Source organism: Podarcis raffonei, chromosome 15, assembly GCF_027172205.1.
Source record: "Podarcis raffonei isolate rPodRaf1 chromosome 15, rPodRaf1.pri, whole genome shotgun sequence".
Lineage (NCBI taxonomy): Eukaryota > Metazoa > Chordata > Lepidosauria > Squamata > Lacertidae > Podarcis > Podarcis raffonei.
In genome coordinates, this window is record NC_070616.1 from 6,103,681 (window position 1) to 6,122,573 (window position 18,893).

Below are 18,893 nucleotides of genomic sequence, written 5' to 3' on the forward strand. Positions count from 1 at the left end.
GATGGGTGAGCAGGCAGCCGATCACAGAGAGATGCCTGAAGGAAGCATTTCCCTTACCTTCCCAGCTCCGCTTTCGCCACTCACAATGATGGACTGGTTTACAGGTGGGATCTGGCTCTGGACATTCCTGTAGGTCTCCTCCGCTACCACGAAAACATGAGGTTTGAGTTCCTAAGAAGCAAAAGAGCAAACACAGGTGTGTTTTTGGAAGGGAAAGGCTACTGTCAGGTGCAGCTCACTAAATACAGGGGTGGGGAACCTGTGGCCTCTGGATCTTGCAGGCTTCAGCCCCCATCATCCATGACCATGGGCCACCCTGGCCAGGGATGATGGGAACTGTAGTCCCTTGGATCCCTAGATCTTTCTGCACACCAGCTCTCCTCACCCCTAACCATTGGGCCAGGCTGACTGGGGCTGATGGGAATTGGAGTCCAAAAGGCAATGGAGGGTTGCATCTGTTCCCCACCCCTGGGTTAATGGCTTAGTGGGAACTTAAGGGCGATGATGGATGCAGGGCAGATGGGAAGCCTGCAACCTTCCCTACCTCATCCGAAAGTGTAGCCTTTACATCTTCCTTTTTTTAAAGCTACCAACTGTTAAGTTATTTTCCAGGCATCTCCTGGGAAAGATCTCATTTGGCAGGAGCTGAGCAGGTGCAGTTCTCCCTTCACCCCTCACTCACCTGAAGGCGGGGGGCAGTGTGGTAGTCCCTCATGAGCTCGAGCGAGTAGAGAGGCGGTATTGGCCGAAAGGGGTTGACTGCCACCAGGCTGCTGCCGGCATTGGTGTAAAACACGTCGATGGCGTATCTCGCTTGCAGGCACTTCAGGACTGAGGACGGCGGAAGGTTTCATCAATGGCAAGAAATGTGCTATTTCATGTTTCCGAATTCAACCTCCCTTTTTCCCCACACAAGGCATGAGTGGGGAAGCTGTAAGACTCCAAATGTTGGAGCTGTAGCCCAGCAATATCTAGAGAGATATAGCTTCCCTCACTGCTGGTATAAATTATAGACAGCTGGGGGACTGGGGTCTTTTTAGTTCAGCCCCAATCCCAAGAACCAAGGTAAGGAGGGTTTATTTTTTGGGGGGGGGGCATAATGGAAGAATTGCACTAGGGGAAATGAGTTTGTTCCTTGCATGTGGGAGAATAATCCAGTCACATCCTGCTGTGACCAAAAAACGGAGACCAGGGCAGAACAGCAAGAATAGGCCCACAGCCTGGGGTGCCGGGTGATGCTGAGGGCTGCATGAAATTGGACCACAGGTTCACCACCCCGGTCTTCAAGTGACATGTGAATGCACAGTGGTGTTTGTTTGTTTTTAAACCCTACCAGTTGTGGTGGTCACAGGATTCACTTTGGTAAGGTCATCAAAGCAATGGAGCTGCCGTTCGTCACCCAAAAAGGATTTGACATCTTCACCGAGACCATTCTCTTCATCACAACTGGTGGCCGGGTGACTCTTGGTGCCATTCACCTGAAGAAGAGGCAGAAGGAAATGCCACTAACTGACCAAATCACCATGGTGATTTTGCCATATAAAAAGCTGTCCTGAAAGTAAGTTTACAAGCAGGTAAGGATGGGATCTGCTCCTGCCTGAAACTCTGGAGAGCCACCACCAGTCGGAAGTCCCGGGTTCAATCCATGGCACCTCCAGGCACAAATTCCTTTGAAATTCTGGAGCCTCTGTCCATCAGTGTACACAATACTGAGCTAGATTGGCCAGGCTTAGTTTAAGGCAGATTCCTATGTTCCTATCAAAGCTGGCCCTTAAATTCAGAACCATGAGGACTAGATTCTTGCTTTAATTTTAGGGAAGAGCTGTAGCTCAGCAGTAGAGGCCCTGTTCTGTTTGGAGAAGGTCTCAGGCTCAGTCCCCAGCAGCTAGGAGACACTCCCTGCCTGAAACCCTGAAGAGTTGCTGCCAGCCAGTGCAGATAGCACTGAGCTAGACGGACCCCATGGCCAGACTCAGTATCAGGCAGCTTCTTAGCTTCTGGACAGGCAGCCATATGATCTGCTCCCTGGATGGCTTCCTGGCACTACTGGAAGCCTTTCCATATTACCATCTTAGCTTTCCCTGACATTACCTGCTTGGGCATTTTTTCCCTTCTCATTTTGGGAGGCTTTGAAGTTCGTGTTGGAGAATGCATTGGAGTACTACCAGCTTGGCAAAATCTCAACGGTGGCGGACTTCAGGTTGCAGGAAATCTCAAGCAAGAGAAATGAGGAGCCCTGAATAGAATGAAGAAGGTTGTTTACTTGAAGCGGTTTTGGCAACCTGCAATATGCTACTGAGTGTGACAGGGAAGACTTCAATGGGCCGCGTGATAGATAAATCATGGGGTGGGGAACCTTTTTTTCAGCCTAAGGGCCACACTCCCTTCTAGGCCACATGCCAGGGGCCAAAGTAGATGGAGCAAGAAAGGTGTGTTTTACTGAGGCTAATTTCTCCATATACTCACACACACTGCTTTCTCTCCTCCATCCAGGCAAACAAGGGGCCTTATCAGAACCAAGGGCACCTTACAGCCAGACGCCAACACTCAAGGAAGGTGCAAAGCAAAACAGAGAAGAAGGTGTGGCCTAGAGGGCTGCATATGCATCCAGTCCAACTTTTTTAGATTAAAAACAGGGGTGCGCGTTTTCCAGGACATGCTCCCAGGTGAGGCATGTGACCTGCGCTGCTATCTCCCCCCACAAATGCTTTTTTCAGGGTGTGAGATCACAGCACCCAAAATACCCGCCGCAATTTCACATGGAGATATGGGATGTTCCCCCTTTTTTTCCCAGGACACATGGCGGGTATGCATTTGACCTGGGGATCTACTCTAAGGTTCCCCACCCTCAGGATAGAAAATACCGAGCTCAATGGAGCAATGGTCTGACACAGTACAAGGCAGCTTCTTCTGTTCCTATTTAAATTGGCCCTTAGTACAACACCATGAGGACTGGAAACTTGTTTTATCCTATGAGGGAAGAGCTGTAGCTTGGTCCTGTGTTGTATCCCCAGCATCTCCAGGTATGGCTGAGAACGCCGCTTTCTATATTCCAGCGCTCTGAGCAACAGCAAGTGTCTGGGTCTAGAGAGGCAAAGTGGGGCCTGGGGTCTATCCCCAGGGTCGATTATACAAAATTGAATGGGAAGGGGCAACATCACAAATCCCTAACTGAAAAAAACAGTTTAGAGAAATATCTGTTTGCACTCTGACGTCCTTTTGGATTAAGGATAGCAAAGTGGATTCTTCCCCTTCCTTAAATGTAAGGTTTCCCAGCTGTTATAAACAGATTTGTGGGAGGAGGGAAAAGAAGGCCTGTGGGGAAAAACGACAGCAGAACATTTTTGCACGGGCGTGACCAGTGGAAAGTTACACGCCAGGGAAACAAAAAACCATCCAGCAACCCAGACTGCTGGTTCTATCCAGCAGCAGCAAATCCAGCCAGCAGATTTAAGCTATGGGATGTTGTTTTTATTAACTTCCCCTGTGATCATTCCACTGGTTAGGATTCCACCCCCCATCAAAAATAATTATGCTTAAGAGATAGTCCCATATTATTCACTCACTACTACTATTCGTGGGATTTGCAATAAAATGTTGCAGCATGGAATGTGCCCATTCAGGCTTCCTGCAAGCCTGGTTTTTCCATTCCCAGTTACCCCCCCCCCCAAAGTTATCTGCAGGAGGCTGGTTTTACCTCTGCTGCCTTATGTTGGGTGATATCCAACATCAGTCATGCTCAGAGTTACACCCATTCTTCTTGCGTCTCTATACTCCCTGCACTAATGAGAGAAGACCCTGACCCAAGTCTTCAGTCCACGCCTGAGTATGCAGAAGAGGGGACTGGTGGCAATCACAAATCGTGGCTGGCTAGTAAGCCAAAGCAATATTTGTGGATCACCAATTAGAATTCCCTTTATTTCTGATGTTCACGGGGTGAGCGCTGGTCCATAAACAGCCCCATCCACACAAGCAAGGGAAGTAATCAGCAGGCCCAGGTGTAGGAGATAGGGAGAAGCACTAAGTTTGCAGCAGTACAAAAAAAATTAATCATTTTTTTTAAAGGAGTGGGGCGCAAAGAAGAGACAGGGCTCCAAAAACAGCTCAAGTGAACACTGAACATGCTTAGTGAGCATGGAATGCTGACTGTCTGAAGTCAATAACATTGGGGGGGGGGAACCCACATCAGGAACAATAAAGCTATTCTTTCCTTAACTCTGAAGATCCATTGTTGGCTTCTTTGTGGATTACAGTTACCCTTTAAACAACCTGTCCTGCTTATAAAGGATTGTTAGAACAGATTTCCACATACAAACACACTCTTCAGCAGGGTGCCAAGGCCGGTGGGTCTCCTAATTCTCATTGAGCCTCTATTTGCGGTAACAGCAATGTGTGATACCACATTCAGGATTCAAGAGCATTAAATCCCCTTGGCGGACCAGACCAAAAATCCATCCAGTGGCCTGTCTCCAACAGAAGACAGTTGTGATGCTTCTGGGAAGCTCCCAAACAGGACACGATGGGAATTTAACCGCCCCTGATTGGTTGTCAAGTACTTAAGAGATGTTGTGTTTTAAGTATGGGAGGGGGAGAATGTAAAAGCAGCATGAGGGAGGACAGCCGCTTCTGTGCGACAACTGAGCATTCGAGAAGTGACTCAATAAGCTTGGAACATTATAAGGCCTTGCAATCAAGAGTTCGTCCACTGGGCGCTGGGACCTGAGATGTCAGTATGGAGGCAGAAGAGCAGAGGAGAGGAAGGAAGTGCTCTAGGAGTGCAATAGGAGACACTAACAGATCCTTGGCCAGGGGGTGGCTGGGCTCCCACCCCTCCATCCTTACAACAGCCCCCCAGTACATAATTGTTGGCCAACAACCTAAAGCAATCCAGCCCATGTATCACAATATAAAACAGCACACCAGCTGACTGAGCTCCCTGCTGCAACCACACTGTTCTGGTCAACTTAAGTTTGCACTTTTCTCGCCAGAAGCAGAGAAAATGAGGAAAGACGGGCAACAGCTCAGTGGTACAGCATCCACCCTGCAGGCTGAAGGTGCCAGGCTCAGTTTCCAGGTGGGGATGGGAGGTCTTGTCTGAAATCCCGGAGAGCCACTGCCAGTCAGTGTGGATGATACTGAGCTACATAGACCGAAAATCCAACTGCAACGTCCTATGTTTCAAATACTTTCATGAATGTCTGTAGACACTTAAGGGCTAGAAATTTGGGTTGTTGTTGTTTACTATAAATGAACATCTATACAAAATGGCACTTAAATGTGTGGAATGAGCTTAGGTCAGTGGCAGACATATTTTACATGCACAAGGTTGCAGTTTTAATCCCCGGCATCTTCAGGTAGGAAATGGGCAAAACGGTCATCTAAAGCCCTGCAGAGCTGCTGGCAGTCAGAGTAGACAACATTGCACCAGATGGACCAATGGTCTGTCTCAGTATCAGACAGCTTTCTATGTTCCTAAAAAGCGATCTCTGGTTTACAGATGTGTATATTGCATTTCTTCCTGAAAACTGGATACTCTGTTACATCTGTTTAGGCACCAGGCAAAAACATTCCTCTTCTCCCAGGCCTTTGGCTAATTAAACAATCTATGGTCTTTTAAACTGTGTGTATGTAGGTTACTATCCTACGGTAAGTATTTTGTATTTTTATATTGAAAACTGCCCTCTGATCCTTGGATGAAGGGCAGAACAGAAACAACAACAACAATACTGTCTTTTTACTTTAGGGTATTCAAGGCCTTCCAAAGTTTTATTTCTTTATAATTTTTTTATTCTGTTTTTCAGACAACGATAATCTCCCAGATCAAGTTACGTTAGAAATAAGAGAGAGACAGGCCCTGGCATCAGGCTTAGAAACAAAAAAGGCCAGAAACAATAAAGGAAAGTCAGAGTGGAGGGGAAAGGAAAGGGAGTGGGAGAGGGAAAGGGAGAGATCAGCCCTTCAAGGCCCAAACTAAGTGGTGAGCAAACTGGTCCCCTTCAGACGCTACTGGACTCAAACTCCCATCAGCCCCAGACAACATGGCAAATGGTCAAGGATTATGGGAGACATAGTTCAGCAACTTTGAGCCTCCAAGTAGAGGGACAGTCTACCTGAATACTGGGGTCCCACAGGAGGATGGAAAAGCTGACACCTTCTTGTTCCGCTTGTGGATTTCCGGAGACCCCTGGATAGTCATCATTGGCAATGGATGTCCTGAACTTTGGGTTTGATCAGGCAAGGTCACTGCACTTTTTTTTTTTTTAAGTCACGTGCTGTGACACATTGTTGTTACAATGACGAAAAATGCTGTATTTCGAATTAGCTTTACCCAGTGTGCCTTGCACACATTTTTTTTGTCAACAAAGAAAAGTCCAAAGGCCCCAAAAGATTCACCCAGTTATTAGCCAAGCTTGCCTAGACACACACTCCAATTTCAAGCAAGCCTCTGCTCCAAGTGGGACATGTTTTGAAACCTGCACAGTTCAGATTAATAAAGGATCTGACCTATCCACTCTGAGCCTCCACAGCCAGAGGGTATAAAATTGATTCCCGCCCCCCCGTATATAACTAAATATCACAACAGCCTTATGAGGGAGGTAAGACTGATTCTCCCTACTCCCAGTTCAATGTGCTAACCCAGGTGCAGGGAACCTTTGGCCCTCCAGATGTTGCTGAACTACAATTCCCATCATCTCTGACAATTGGTTATGTTTGCTGGGGCTGATGGGAGTTGTAATTCAGCAAAATTTGGAGGACCTAGGCATCCTATACATGTTTACTCAGAAGACAGTACTGCTATGTTCAGTGGGCTTACTCCCAGGTAAGCGTTTTGACATTATAGAATCATGGCAGCCTAGCATTTGTAGAGCTAAAATTGAAAAGGGGCGGGGGTGTGGTTGTCATTGAAAAGCCAAATAAAAGAAACCCCAAAAAGGTATAAACATACAACGTTGGACAGGAACACATCAGAAGATGTAGAAGAAGCTTAAAGCCAGGGATCAGCAACGCTTATCATCATCATCATCATCATCATTATTATTTATGCAAGTTTATCTACACCACTCTTCAAGCCAATGCCTAAGGGTTAGCCTAAGGGTGACTAATGAAAAATAGATAACAAATAAAATCAAAATAGATGAAAAACTCTTAAAACATAACAAACTACAAACTAAAGGCAGTGATTTATATATTGTTATGAGAGGGGGGGTACTTAGGGATTTGAAAATCAAACCCCCTTCCCCTTTCATAGAAACATAGGAGGAGGTGTCATATACAGAGTCAGACTACTGGTCTATCTAGCTCATTGTTGTCTACACTGACTGGCAGCAGCTCTTCAGGTTTTCAGGCAGAGGCCACTCCCAGCCCCACCCGAAGATGCGGGGGATTGAACCTGGGACCTTCTGCATGCCAAGCAGATGTTCTACCACTGAGCTATGGTCCTTTCCCACTGGGATCCTTCCTTTGCTCTTCAATGAGTGGGGAAAGAACTCTGCACACCCTTAAGAGAACTCTTGCTTCATTCCCTTTCAGAAGCAGCATGTGGAGTTGGGGGGGGGGAGGGAATAAGTTGTGGGGCTTAAACTAAGAGATCCGCATTTTTGGAGAGGAAGAGAGAAATAACTACATTTATAAGGAACAGATGAAAGAAAGCAGAGAGAAAGAGATTTGAGGCTAAATGGACTCACCCGTTCCATGTATATATGGAGAAGGAGAGGATCGAGAGCGACCGGCGAAAAGCAACGTCCTCCGGAGGTAGGCGAAGGACGGCTCAGCCAGTCCCGGGCAAAGGCGGAGCTGGAGGCGGAGGCTGCTGGGTTTGAATCGGAAGGGCTTCCAGACTCCCTGGAAGATCCGGATTTGACGCCCCGCCTCTGGGATGCGGAGCCCGATTTCGGATTCCCGGGGGAATCTGGAGCGCGCAGAGGACCGCAGCTTTGCAGCGCCAGCCTGTGCACGCTTAACACGCGCACAATCCCATTGAAATCCAATGGGGCTCACTACCCAGTAGGGATGCGTGGGTTTTGCATCCCGCCGGCCTCATCCTGTGCCTGTTTCCTCCGAAGGAAGCAGACAGCGCTGACTGCCATTCACGTTCAGACAACCGTGGCGCAAGTTTTCCTCGGAAGGAAGCTCAAGAACGAGGTTTACTCCTAAGAAAAGGGTGCGCAGGGTCGCTGCATGCTTTACGCGGAAATTAGTGGGGTTTCCCAAGAAAATGTGCGGGGTGGGTGAGTTCCAGTTTAGCAGCCGGGATCCGTGTCTCATCGGAAGCAAAGCATGCTGTTGCTTCGGGAAGCATGCTTTGCTTCCGATGAGACACGGATTCCGGCTGCTAAACTGGAACTCAGGCTTTACTCGGTAGCAAGCTCCGCTGCACCCAGAAAGCTTGTGTTGCACCACAGCCTAAAATAGTTGTTTTAAATTTTTACATGTTGTGTTTTAATTGTTGTGACCCGCCCCTGGACCTTAGGGCGAAAGGCGGGTAGTGCTAAATAAGTAAATAACAATAATATTCGGATCGAGGAGGTGGGGAAAGGAAACGCGCTCTTACCAGATCGGACCCACGTGGAGACAAGGAAATTCGCTGCTTGTTCTACACGCGGAGCACCTGGGGAGTAACACTCCCTAGTATCATGGAGGGGTGGGATCAAAAGAGTGAACACTTCCTTGCAGGTTGTCCCCCATCCCCGCAAGCAGAAAGCTAGCACAGTAAGGAGAAGTGCTAGTTTAAAAAAAAACTTGCAGGGAGTTTTTTTACTGGAGGTGAAAACTTACTGGGTGGGGGGGAGGCATCCTTCTTCAGCTGAAATGCTAAGTGGTCCACTCCAGTCTGTGTCGACCAAACCTACAATCGGTGGCGGGCAAACAAGCAATGCAAATTATTATATTTTATTTGTTTTTAAAAGTATAAACTGCTAACTGAAAGAACCACGAGGTTGCACAATCAAATAATCAGAACCTCATAAAATTGTAAAATACATCGCCTCTCCACTACAAATCTGTTGCTGTGCTAGGCAAATCTGTGGTGAGTAAATGAACGTGATCACCAGGAATTGCCATGACAGAGATGGCACCAATTGTGTGCCTTTCAAGGCAGCCTGTTATCGCAGGTGTAGGATCAGGTTTTAATTCTCCCACCTTTTCTTTTAATGGCTTTTAATATCCCATTAGTAACCTTTATATTAAACTTGGCCATGGCTGAGCAGTCTGATGAATCAGGCAATCTCGTTTAGCAGGCTACTTGCTCTGATGAAAATGTCATCAGGAAACAGATCCCTCATTTACCTTTTCTTGCAGCAGGAAGTATAACCGAGCTGTGCAGAGCTAAGGAGAAACACTACACCTGTGTTTTAAATGCAGTTTTAATTCTCAGAGAAACAGCAAAGATCTGTCTCTGACCCAGCCTTTATGATGAGAATGTTTTCAGTGCGCCAAACAAATCCTGCTGTCTTTCTTCACTGAAACTTAACCTCCATAAGAATGCAGGTAATTCTTTCAAAACGTTTTTGCTGCATATTTTCCAGTTCTTTTAGCTATTATTTGTAGGGCTTTTGACTAGTGGCTGAAACCTTCATAGAGCAGATGTTTTGTCCTGCACTGTGTAGGGTTTGGATGAATTACCCATTATTAATGTTTGTATGGATGTGATTACCGTATTTTTCGCCCTATAGGATGCACTTTTTCCCCTCCAAAAATGAAGGGGAAATCTGTGTGCGTCCTATGGGGTGAATGCAGGCTTTCGCTGAAGCTTGGAGAGTGAAAGGGGTCGGTGCACACCAACCCCTCTCGCTCTCCAGGCTTCCGGAAGCTATCAGCAAGCCTGGGGAGCCTGCAGGAGTTCCCGCAGGGCTCCCTAGGCTGCGGATAGCAGCCTGCTGCCCGGAGTGCGGGGGGGGGGAATATTTTTTCCCCCTCTTTATTCCCCCCCCCCAAAAAAAACTAGGTGCGTCCTATAGGGCGAAAAATACGGTATTTGCTAACTGCAATTATATATACCACCATTTTCTCCAATGCATTCAAGGCAGCTTACAGTTTTAAATAAAGGCTGCAGTCTGGTACATCATGTGATGCTAAAAGGAATGGGGAGGAAAGAAGGAAATGGGCAAACCTTGTTAAAATAGCAGGTGTGGGTGCAACTAGTACTTGAATCTGCTAAAGGAGCAAGTGAGAGTCTGCCCCAAGGCACTAACGGCATGAGAGGGTGAGAGACAGGCCTTTGCTTCCCAAAACATGCTATTTAAAATAGTTAAAGGAGCCAGGAAGGGTATGAGGCAGCTTCCTATGTTTCTATGATGATGGAAAGTGCAGCCAAGAAACATCTGAAGGCCACATTCTCACATACCATTATTTAGCATTACTGTGGTATAGTGGTTAGAGTGTCGGATTAAGACCTGGGAGATCAGGGTTCAAATCCCTGCTCACCCTTGAAGCTCATTGGGTGACCTTGGGACCAGTCACTGCCTCTCAGCCTAACCTGCCTCACAGGGTTATTGTAGGGGATTAAATGAAGCAGGAGAGAACTATGTGCGCTAACTTGAGCTCCTTGGAGGGAAAAGGTGGGATATAAATGCAGTAAATAAATAATAGTGATTCATTTTGAAATTCCTGTCTATAAGTATGTTAAAATTGCAAAGAATGTTACATCTCTGGAACTAATTTTTATTTATGTTCTTTTAAGCTCTGTTCAGAATTGGTTTATGTTTTTAAGTTGTGTGCTTCTGTGGATAAAATCCATGTTAAAACAAGCAAGGAAAATAACTAACTAAATATCTGAAGGCTATGTTCTACTTCCATGGTCAGAAGTGGCATACTTTTGAATGTCAGTTGCTGAGGGATCACAAATGGGGAGGGCCCTGTTACATTCAGGTCCTCCTTGCAGGCTTCCCCAGAGGGACATCTTGTTGGCTGCTGTGAGAACGGAATATTGGACTAGATGGGCCTTTGGCCTGATCCAACTACAGTGCTCTTCTTACTTTCTTAACCCACCTTGTCCTGAAGGCTTGCCATCTCCAGGGGAAGGTGAGCAAAGAGCCTCGAAATGGCCAGTCAGTAAGGTTTGCTGGCTTACAGCTTTTTATCAAGGGCGATCCTGAGCTGTAATTAAGCTAGCACATCGCCTCCTTGCAGACTATTGCTGTGCTGAAAGACAAAGTTGCAGTCTTGCAGGGCTAAGAGGCGAGGGTGTGGTGAGCTCTTTCCTTTTAAGCTCCCTCTTCAGAGACACTTTTCCCTGACAAGCCGCAGCTTGTCTCATCCAAAGATGCATATTGCAAAAATGTTTCTAGGGAAAAAATGAAGGTGGCAGTCGATTGTAGGAGGCCTCAAGAAAAAGAAGAGGAGCAAAGGTGATTAGACAGAATTTGGCGAGATGCATTCACTAGTGGAAGAAAACTACGTGGGAGTAAGAACATAAGAAAGAACAGCTCTGCTGGATCAGGCCAGTGACCCACCTAGTCCAGCATCCTGTTCGCACAGTGGTCAACCAGATGCCCCTATGGGAATCTCACAAGTAGGACATGAGCGTAACAACTCTTCCTACTTGTGATTCCTTAGCAACTGGTATTCAGAGGCATACTGCCTCCCACAGTGGAGTGAGAACATAGCCTCCGTGAACATGTATATGAGTAAGCCCCATTGAGTTCAGCTGGGCTTGCTGCCAAGTAGAGGGTGTATAGCAGGGTGTCTGCCGCACATCTGGCTACTCCTATTGTAAGGCTGTTGTCATGCTGGAGTTCCTGTGGCTGGCTGTTGGCAGCCAAGCAAACTGCAGTGTGATGACACCCTCACAGTTTTATTATATAGCAAAAAGGCCCCACACACTTTGACATGTGGTCGTTTCAGGGTTGACTGATTCAGTGTGACTCTCGGACCAAAAAAGTGTAGCAATCTAAAAGATAGGATGACAACCTTAGAGTGTTTCAATCTTCTTGCCCTTACCTCTTCTCTCTCCTACAACTGAAATTTGAGAATATAAAATATTTGGGGCCCTCCAGACTAATGGCGTTGGGTTTTTTTCCCCCCAGAGGTATTTTGCAACATGTTATTCACACTGACTAGAAATGAAGCAACGTGTCTGCCCTGAAACTTTCACAAGTGTAGACAGTATTGAAAGTGGGACTGCGTATAACCACCCTGATAGCATCATGAGCATAAATTACCATGAATGCTCAAGAAGAAGGATACCTGGAGGGGCCCTTGTGTCTTACAATTCCCTGTAAACCTGAAATTGAGGGTGCTGTGTAAATTCATGTGAATAATTTCACTGCCATAATTTTACTAGTGGCAGTTGCTAAGAATGTTGGCTCTGACTTGTTAAAAAGAAATAAAATATCCTCTTCAGGTGTTTGCCTTGGAAGTCCGAATAAGAGCTAGTGCATGTTGGGTTCCTATGGTATGTGGTTCCTAGGAAAGCTCTTTTAATTGATTGCAAGTGTGTTTTGCAACTGCTTGTAAAAGTAGCAGTTAAAAAATAATGTGGGCTGCTTGCTGCCTGAAAATTTGTAGTCATGCACAGAGAAAGTGACTTCAGCACAGAATTTTTTTTATTTCTATCCTGCCCACTGGTTTAAAAAGTCTACTGGACCAACGAATTTACCTTGGGGTGGATGCAGTTACCCACTCTTGATTTTTGTTCAGTTTGCTTGCTGCTAACTTTATTTCTTCTTTCTTTTTTTTAGTGACTTACAATAGCAGAAAAAATGTCGCAAAAGCAAAAAGAAGAATTTATAAGTAATTTGAATGGAACTACCTTGCTGGAGATCTCCATTGGCTTACCCCTAGCGTCATTATGCCTCCTTTCCAGAGGGCTTCTGCTGATCTTTTATTTTCTCTGCTATGGAAAACCACTACAGTCAATGCTTGGCCATTTTCTTCTAGACTTTACCATCTTAGTTGTCCCGCCAGTGCTCTCTTGTACAATTTTGGCCCCTGTCCTACCTTGGGTAATGCTCTCCATCACCGTATTCTGTGTCAGCTTGGTTTTGATCATATACAGTCGGAGAACCAATTATGTGAGAGTGCCGCCTAAGCAAATCATAAGCGATTTCTTGAGGACAAGCTTGGAACCAGAGTACATTCCTTCGATAACGGTGTTCCGAGTCTTTGTCAATGTCTTGACATCCATCAGCATTCTGGCTGTAGATTTTCCACAGTACCCTCGGCGGTATGCCAAAACGGAGACCTATGGAACAGGGGTAATGGATTTTGGAGTGGGATCATTTGTTTTTGGGAACGCTGTGGTTTGTCCAGAAGTCCGGCTGAAGCCTGGCACGGCACAGCACAAAGTCTCTTATCTTGCCAGGCAGTTCTTTGCTGTGTGGCCTTTGCTGCTTCTTGGCTTTGGGCGGGTGATGAGCATCAAGGCCATTGACTATTACGAACATGTCTCGGAATATGGTGTGCACTGGAACTTTTTCTTCACTTTAGCCGTTGTACGGATGGCTGCGTCCTTGCTTTTGGCTGTCTTCCCCGTGCGCAGAGCATGGTTAATTGCAGCAACAGTTGCTATAGTCTATGAAGGCTTCCTCAGCTTCACACCTTTGAAGATGTTCATCTTGCATGGGAGTGATGGCCAAGATTCACGGGATGGGTTTTTCAATGCCAACAGAGAGGGCATATTTTCTGTCATCGGCTACCTAGCTGTTTACATGGCTAGCGTGCAAGTAGGCTTATATTTGTTAAAGAGGAGGAGCTTGGTGAAAGATTGGCTTGGCGTAATCGGCTCTTTCCTGATTGCAGTTTTCCTCCTCTTTATCTGCCTTCATGTAACGCAAACTCACATAGACGCCGTATCCCGACGGATGGCAAACCTCTCCTTTTGCGTGTGGGTCATCGCTCACGGCCTGTTACTCTTTAGTTGCTTTTTGGTGGCTGATCTTGTGCTGGTGTTTGGAAAGTTTCTGGTGGCTGGGGCTAGCATTCCTTGCAGCTGGAATTTCATGCAGCCAGCAGCGGCAAGTAAAAAACACGACCTGGAGCCCCAGGATAGGAAAACAGTGCCTCGGAGTGTGTGCATGATCAGCGCTGTGAATAAGAATCAGCTCTTGTATTTCTTACTAGCGAATGTCTTGACTGGCTTCGTGAATATGGTGGTCGACACGATTCACAGCAATGCATTCTGGGCTATGTTTGTCCTGCATCTATATATGTTTACAAACTGTTTGGTTATGTATTTATTGCAAGCAAGAAATATAATCTTAAAGTGGTGGTAATTTTATAAATATATATAAAGTTGTAACCAAAAAGAAAAGGTTTTGCCTGCTGGGATTGCACTGGATTTTATAAGACTTTTGCATGCATGCTGGTATACTGGATTATCTAAAGGAAGGAATGTGGACTATAGTTGTTTTAAACTCATGGTCACTTTCATCGAATGAACTGTATTACATTTCCATACGTCTGTAGCATCGGGACCAAAGCTCAAGCTGGAGCCAGAGCCAATGGCAGGCAGAGCCACCTCATTCTTGTTTTGTCCTCCTCCTCCCTACTGTGTTCTATAAGGGGCAACAATGAGACCAAGGAGAGGCAGGAAGCTTACAGCCAGGGCCATCCCCTGGGCTAGTTGTAAGGAGGAAGGCAGGGCAGGTGGGGGCTGTTTGAGGGAAAACTGAGGTTGGTCACTTTTGCAGACCAGACATTAAGTTTATTTGTCCCTTTGTCACATTGGGATTCCTGTGCAGGGCAACCTTCTCTCCTGCAGTGGGTCTGCACACACTGAATGCCTAACATGCTAAGAAGTGGTACTGGGGCAGAGGACACTTTCTGCTTGATGAAGGTTTACAGCATGTGACTGGATCCCTCCAGACTGGTATTTTTGCAGATGTATTCTGCAACATGTCTTTGACACAATAATAGTGCATTAATGGTGGATTTATACTGGACTGTCCAGACATCATTCCGCTTTACTAGTTGTTCTGAGATGCTTCCCCAATCAATGTTGCTGTGTTATTGTCACCTGGAGGGGCACCATTGTGCAATAAAATCAGAACTAAAAAAACCCCCCAAAATATTTGTGGCATTAAAAGTAGCAATCTTTCAGCAGGAAGCTATGGGGACATGCACTAGTTGTAAATAAAGCAGTATGTCTGCCATTTAAGTGCAAAAAGAATTGAAAGTGAGATCGTGTAGAACTGCTCCAATAACATAATGACCACAAATCAGGAATGCAATTCATAAATGCATGATAAAAGGATGCCTAGATGGGCTATAAGTCCTTCCACACAGCTGCATTCACCTATTTTAATTTAAAATGTGTTTTTGTTCAAATGCAATGGACAATCCAATCAAATATATTTTCCAAAAACCCCTAAAACTTACAATGAGGAGTGTCGGAATCATTTCTCATAAAAAAGACAAATGAATTTAACTGGAGGCTGTGTGTGAGAGAGAACTGAAAGAGCTCAAAATAATCGGAGCTGTATGTTGGATTGAGTCAACACAAAGGTGATTATAATTTGCAAATAAAATGCATCAAAGCCTCCAAGCAAATAAAATATCTATATTTAAGATGATACTGTAATGTGTTATTGCTTTACTGTCAGACATTTGAATTATACTACTTGTTCACAAGAAACTGTTTCCCTGAGCCTTCAAGAAATACTGAATGACCCAACAAAGAAAAGGAGGAATATTTGATTCAGTTCACATTTAAAGGCAAACCTACCTAATTCACATGTTCCAAAACAATACACAAAGCAAAACACAGCGATCTTTTGAAATTTGCACTTCTCTGAATTTTGCAGTGCAGTTCTCCAGCAAAATAATCTGTAGAAAAGGAAATATATTAATGTCAAGTGTGTCTAAAAATGCATGTATGAAGACAGAATAGAAAAATGCATTATATTAGGGGAAGCTACTTTGCAAAAAGCACAAGAGGCAAAATTGCGTACAATTTTTTTATAGTCTAGAGGAATTTTAATTAAAAGCCTGATATTTCATGAAGCTTAAAAATAATCACAAACTGATGTGGAGAGCTGAACTTAAATTTGGAAAACTGAAAGAAACCAAGCTTGACAGATTTATCCATTGATAACAAAGAATTGGACCACCTTTGAAATATTGGATGTCATCATTCCCTGCCTGGTGCAACAGAATTGAAGACTGCCATGTTGATTCTATTTTGGGATTCTGGGAACTGCCCATTGGCCATCATAAACTGGATTAGAGTTTGCAATTGGCTAGAGGGAAACAATTTTCAGCCAGTAAATCTCTGGCATGCAAATAAATGGCAAGTAAAACTTACTGGCTCTCATTTCTGATGTCACAGGCTCAACAATAAGCAATTCACAGTGGAACCATCGCCAGCAACAATAATTATGGGATAGACAGTCATTTTCCATTGCAATAAAGTAAGCCATTCTATGCTGAATGAGTGACAATTAACTGGCTATATTGTCCATAATTAAACACACAACTGTTCCTGGCCGGGGAGATAGTGGCCATAAACTTGTTAGTACACTGTATGTTTGTGAGGTACAGTATGTACCGTAGTTCTTCTCTAATCCCTTTTTTGAAGCAATTCTTAACAATTTTGTCACCAAATCACTGCACATAGGAAGCTGCCATATGAAGAGTCAAACCATTGGTCCATCTATCTCAATATTGTCTACATTGACTGGCAGCAGCTTTCCAGGGTTTCAGGCAGCAGTCTCTGCCTGTCCTACCTGGAGATATTGAGGACTGAACCTGAAGCCTGTATTAAAAGCAGAAACTCCCTACTTCTCCTCCCTGAAAAAAATTGAGATTGGAGTCCTCAATGGTTCTGAATGAAGGGCTGATTTGATACAGGAAGCTCCCATATGCAGACTTAGACACATTGGCCTATCTAGCTCAGTGCTGATTACACTGACTAGCAGCTGCTCTTCAGGGTTTCTGACAGGACCTGGAAATACTGGGGACTGAACCAGAGACCGTCTGCATGCAAAGCAGGTGCTCTGCCACTGAGCTATTAATGCACGATAGCTCTGAGCGTTCTTTAGATTTTTGGATTGTGTGTGCTCTATCACTGTAATCTTATGGATGGTGATTCCCAGGCAATTATGGGATTGCAACCTAAGCCACTTATGAAGCTCTTGCCTGTCCATCAAATGGTTGCCAAAATGAAGAGGGTGACTTGCTGGCACATACTGGTAATTCCTGTTGCAGTGGCAAAATTCCTAAGCAGAATGTGTAAGAAGTTGTAAGTTGAGATCCACATATGGGCAACAGCTCACATATGGGCCAGATGAGCTGTCAAATGTGGCAGTGTTGTAAACAAAAATCTGCCCTTTTCCCTTATGGGGTATCTAAGAGCCCATATAGAGTCCTTACATAGGTTCCCTACTGTTAGGAGAGAATAACAGAGGCCAACCAGAGAATATTGAGAAGCAAAGCAGCTAGTAAGCTTGATCTTTATTGATCTGTTGCAACGGGGTGCTCCCCTCACCCGCAGGAGAGGAGGAGGGACCCAGAAAAATGGCGTGCAAGGCCTTATAAAGACTTGAAATTGCCACCCTGTAGATCAAGACCACCCCCAGAAAGATCATGCATACATCACAGAAGGGGTGTAACCTAAGACCACCCCTCAGATACATCACACCTACATCACAGATAAGGCGGTCTTAAAACAAAAATTTGAATATTGTTTTTCTCCTGTCCTTGTTTATCTCCTGTCTGGCAGGTTACTTGATTGGATTGCCTGGGGAGCCTGGCCAGTCCTTTGTAAGGATAAAGTTCCTGGGCCATGTCACAGGCTCACACCCTATTCATATCTTAAATGTGCCCTTAAGACAGGATTTGTGAGGAAACAGACAATGGGGAGGCTTTTCCACTTTGACCTTGCAGAGAAAACATTTGCTCAGTTTAGGAATCAAAATGGCTTCAGGTCGGCCTTCCTGTGCTGATCTATGTACGTGCTGTTATGAACATTACCATATATCTAAGACCTCAAAATTCCTATCACAGCAGGAACCTATGAGCCAATGGCCAAGTAAATGCAGCAATGTGCAGGACAATCCAGTTCTATGTACACGTAGATCCTGTGCCTTACTGTGGTATTTCAGAGGTGGGGACATTCCCATACCTACCTGGGGATTGAACCTGGGACATTTTGCAAGCAGAGCAGATGCTGTACAGTGGTATCTCGGGTTACATATGCTTCAGGTTACATACGCTTCAGGTTACGACTCCGCTAACCCAGAAATATTACCTCGGGTTAAGAACTTCAGGATGAGAACAGAAATCGTGCTCTGGCGATGCAGCGGCAGCAGGAAGCCCCATTAACTGAAGTGGTGCTTCAGGTTAAGAAGAGTTTCAGGTTAAGAATGGACCTCCAGAACGAATTAAGTACTTAACCCGAGGTACCACTATACCGCTGAGCTGCTACGCTACTTTCTCAGGACACTGGAGGGCCCTCGTTGAATGTCCAGTTGGCATCTTTGGCGCTGCTGTCCACGTTCTCTGTGGAAGGCAGAGATTATCTGGTTAGTTGACATGATTGCTCTTTAAACACCCCTCTTTCTCTCACGCGAGCCTGATCAGCTCCTTAGTGTTCTCTGCTTCCCATGCACAAAAGCTTATTATGCTACAGGTTTTGAAAAAGTTTCATGCCTTTTTTAAATGCTGGGAAACCCAACCAGATGGGCGGGGAATAAATATTATTATTATTATTATTATTATTATTATTATTATTACCACAGGATGATTATTCCGCCACCCTTTGCTTTGAGGTCTGTGGAAGAGGCCCTGTGAGTTGCAGGCACCAAGTACGGCATAGTCAATGGTCAGGGATGATGGGTGTTGTAGTCCACAACCTGGAGGGCCATGGATTCCCCATCCCTGATTTATATTATGTGGGGCTTCAAAGCATTTTGCCCTCACAACATCCTCGCAAGGGAGGCTAGGCTGAGAGCTGCAGC

General features: G+C 45.3%; 2 protein-coding genes and 1 long non-coding RNA gene across 8 annotated transcripts in view; 1 reads left to right on the forward strand and 2 right to left on the reverse strand.

Moving 5' to 3' along the window:
• MYO19 (myosin XIX) overlaps positions 1-8,731 on the reverse strand; it is a 26,381-nt gene extending 17,650 nt beyond the window's left edge. Inside the window, exons 1-5 of one of the 6 annotated variants that reach the window (XM_053367657.1) lie at positions 8,552-8,731; positions 2,092-2,236; positions 1,334-1,478; positions 683-831; positions 58-171 (exon numbers count right to left, since the gene is read on the reverse strand). In XM_053367657.1, coding sequence (XP_053223632.1) covers positions 58-171; positions 683-831; positions 1,334-1,478; positions 2,092-2,154 — 471 coding nt within the window. In that variant the 5' untranslated portion in view covers positions 2,155-2,236; positions 8,552-8,731. Of the gene's footprint in view, positions 1-57; positions 172-682; positions 832-1,333; positions 1,479-2,091; positions 2,237-2,864; positions 3,408-7,685; positions 7,986-8,551 lie in introns of those variants that run through there. The other 5 variants (XM_053367656.1, XM_053367658.1, XM_053367660.1 and 2 more) reach the window with 5 other exon arrangements.
• Positions 8,732-9,139: 408 nt separating this feature from the next.
• Positions 9,140-15,504, forward strand: PIGW (phosphatidylinositol glycan anchor biosynthesis class W). Its single transcript, XM_053367668.1, has 2 exons — positions 9,140-9,486; positions 12,678-15,504. The coding sequence occupies exon 2, from the start codon at positions 12,699-12,701 to the stop codon at positions 14,208-14,210; it is 1,512 nt and encodes a 503-aa protein (XP_053223643.1). The 5' UTR covers positions 9,140-9,486; positions 12,678-12,698; the 3' UTR covers positions 14,211-15,504.
• On the reverse strand, positions 14,320-18,153 carry LOC128403062 (uncharacterized). The gene is made up of 2 exons (XR_008327853.1): positions 18,063-18,153; positions 14,320-15,762 (listed from the first exon to the last, which is right to left on the reverse strand). It is a non-coding gene; the product is annotated as an uncharacterized LOC128403062 (long non-coding RNA).
• Positions 18,154-18,893: the final 740 nt, after the last annotated feature.

Coding starts and splice junctions, on each gene's coding strand:
- PIGW (XM_053367668.1), top strand. CDS start 12,699: ATGTCGCAAAAGCAAAAAGAAGAATTTATAAGTAATTTGAATGGAACT.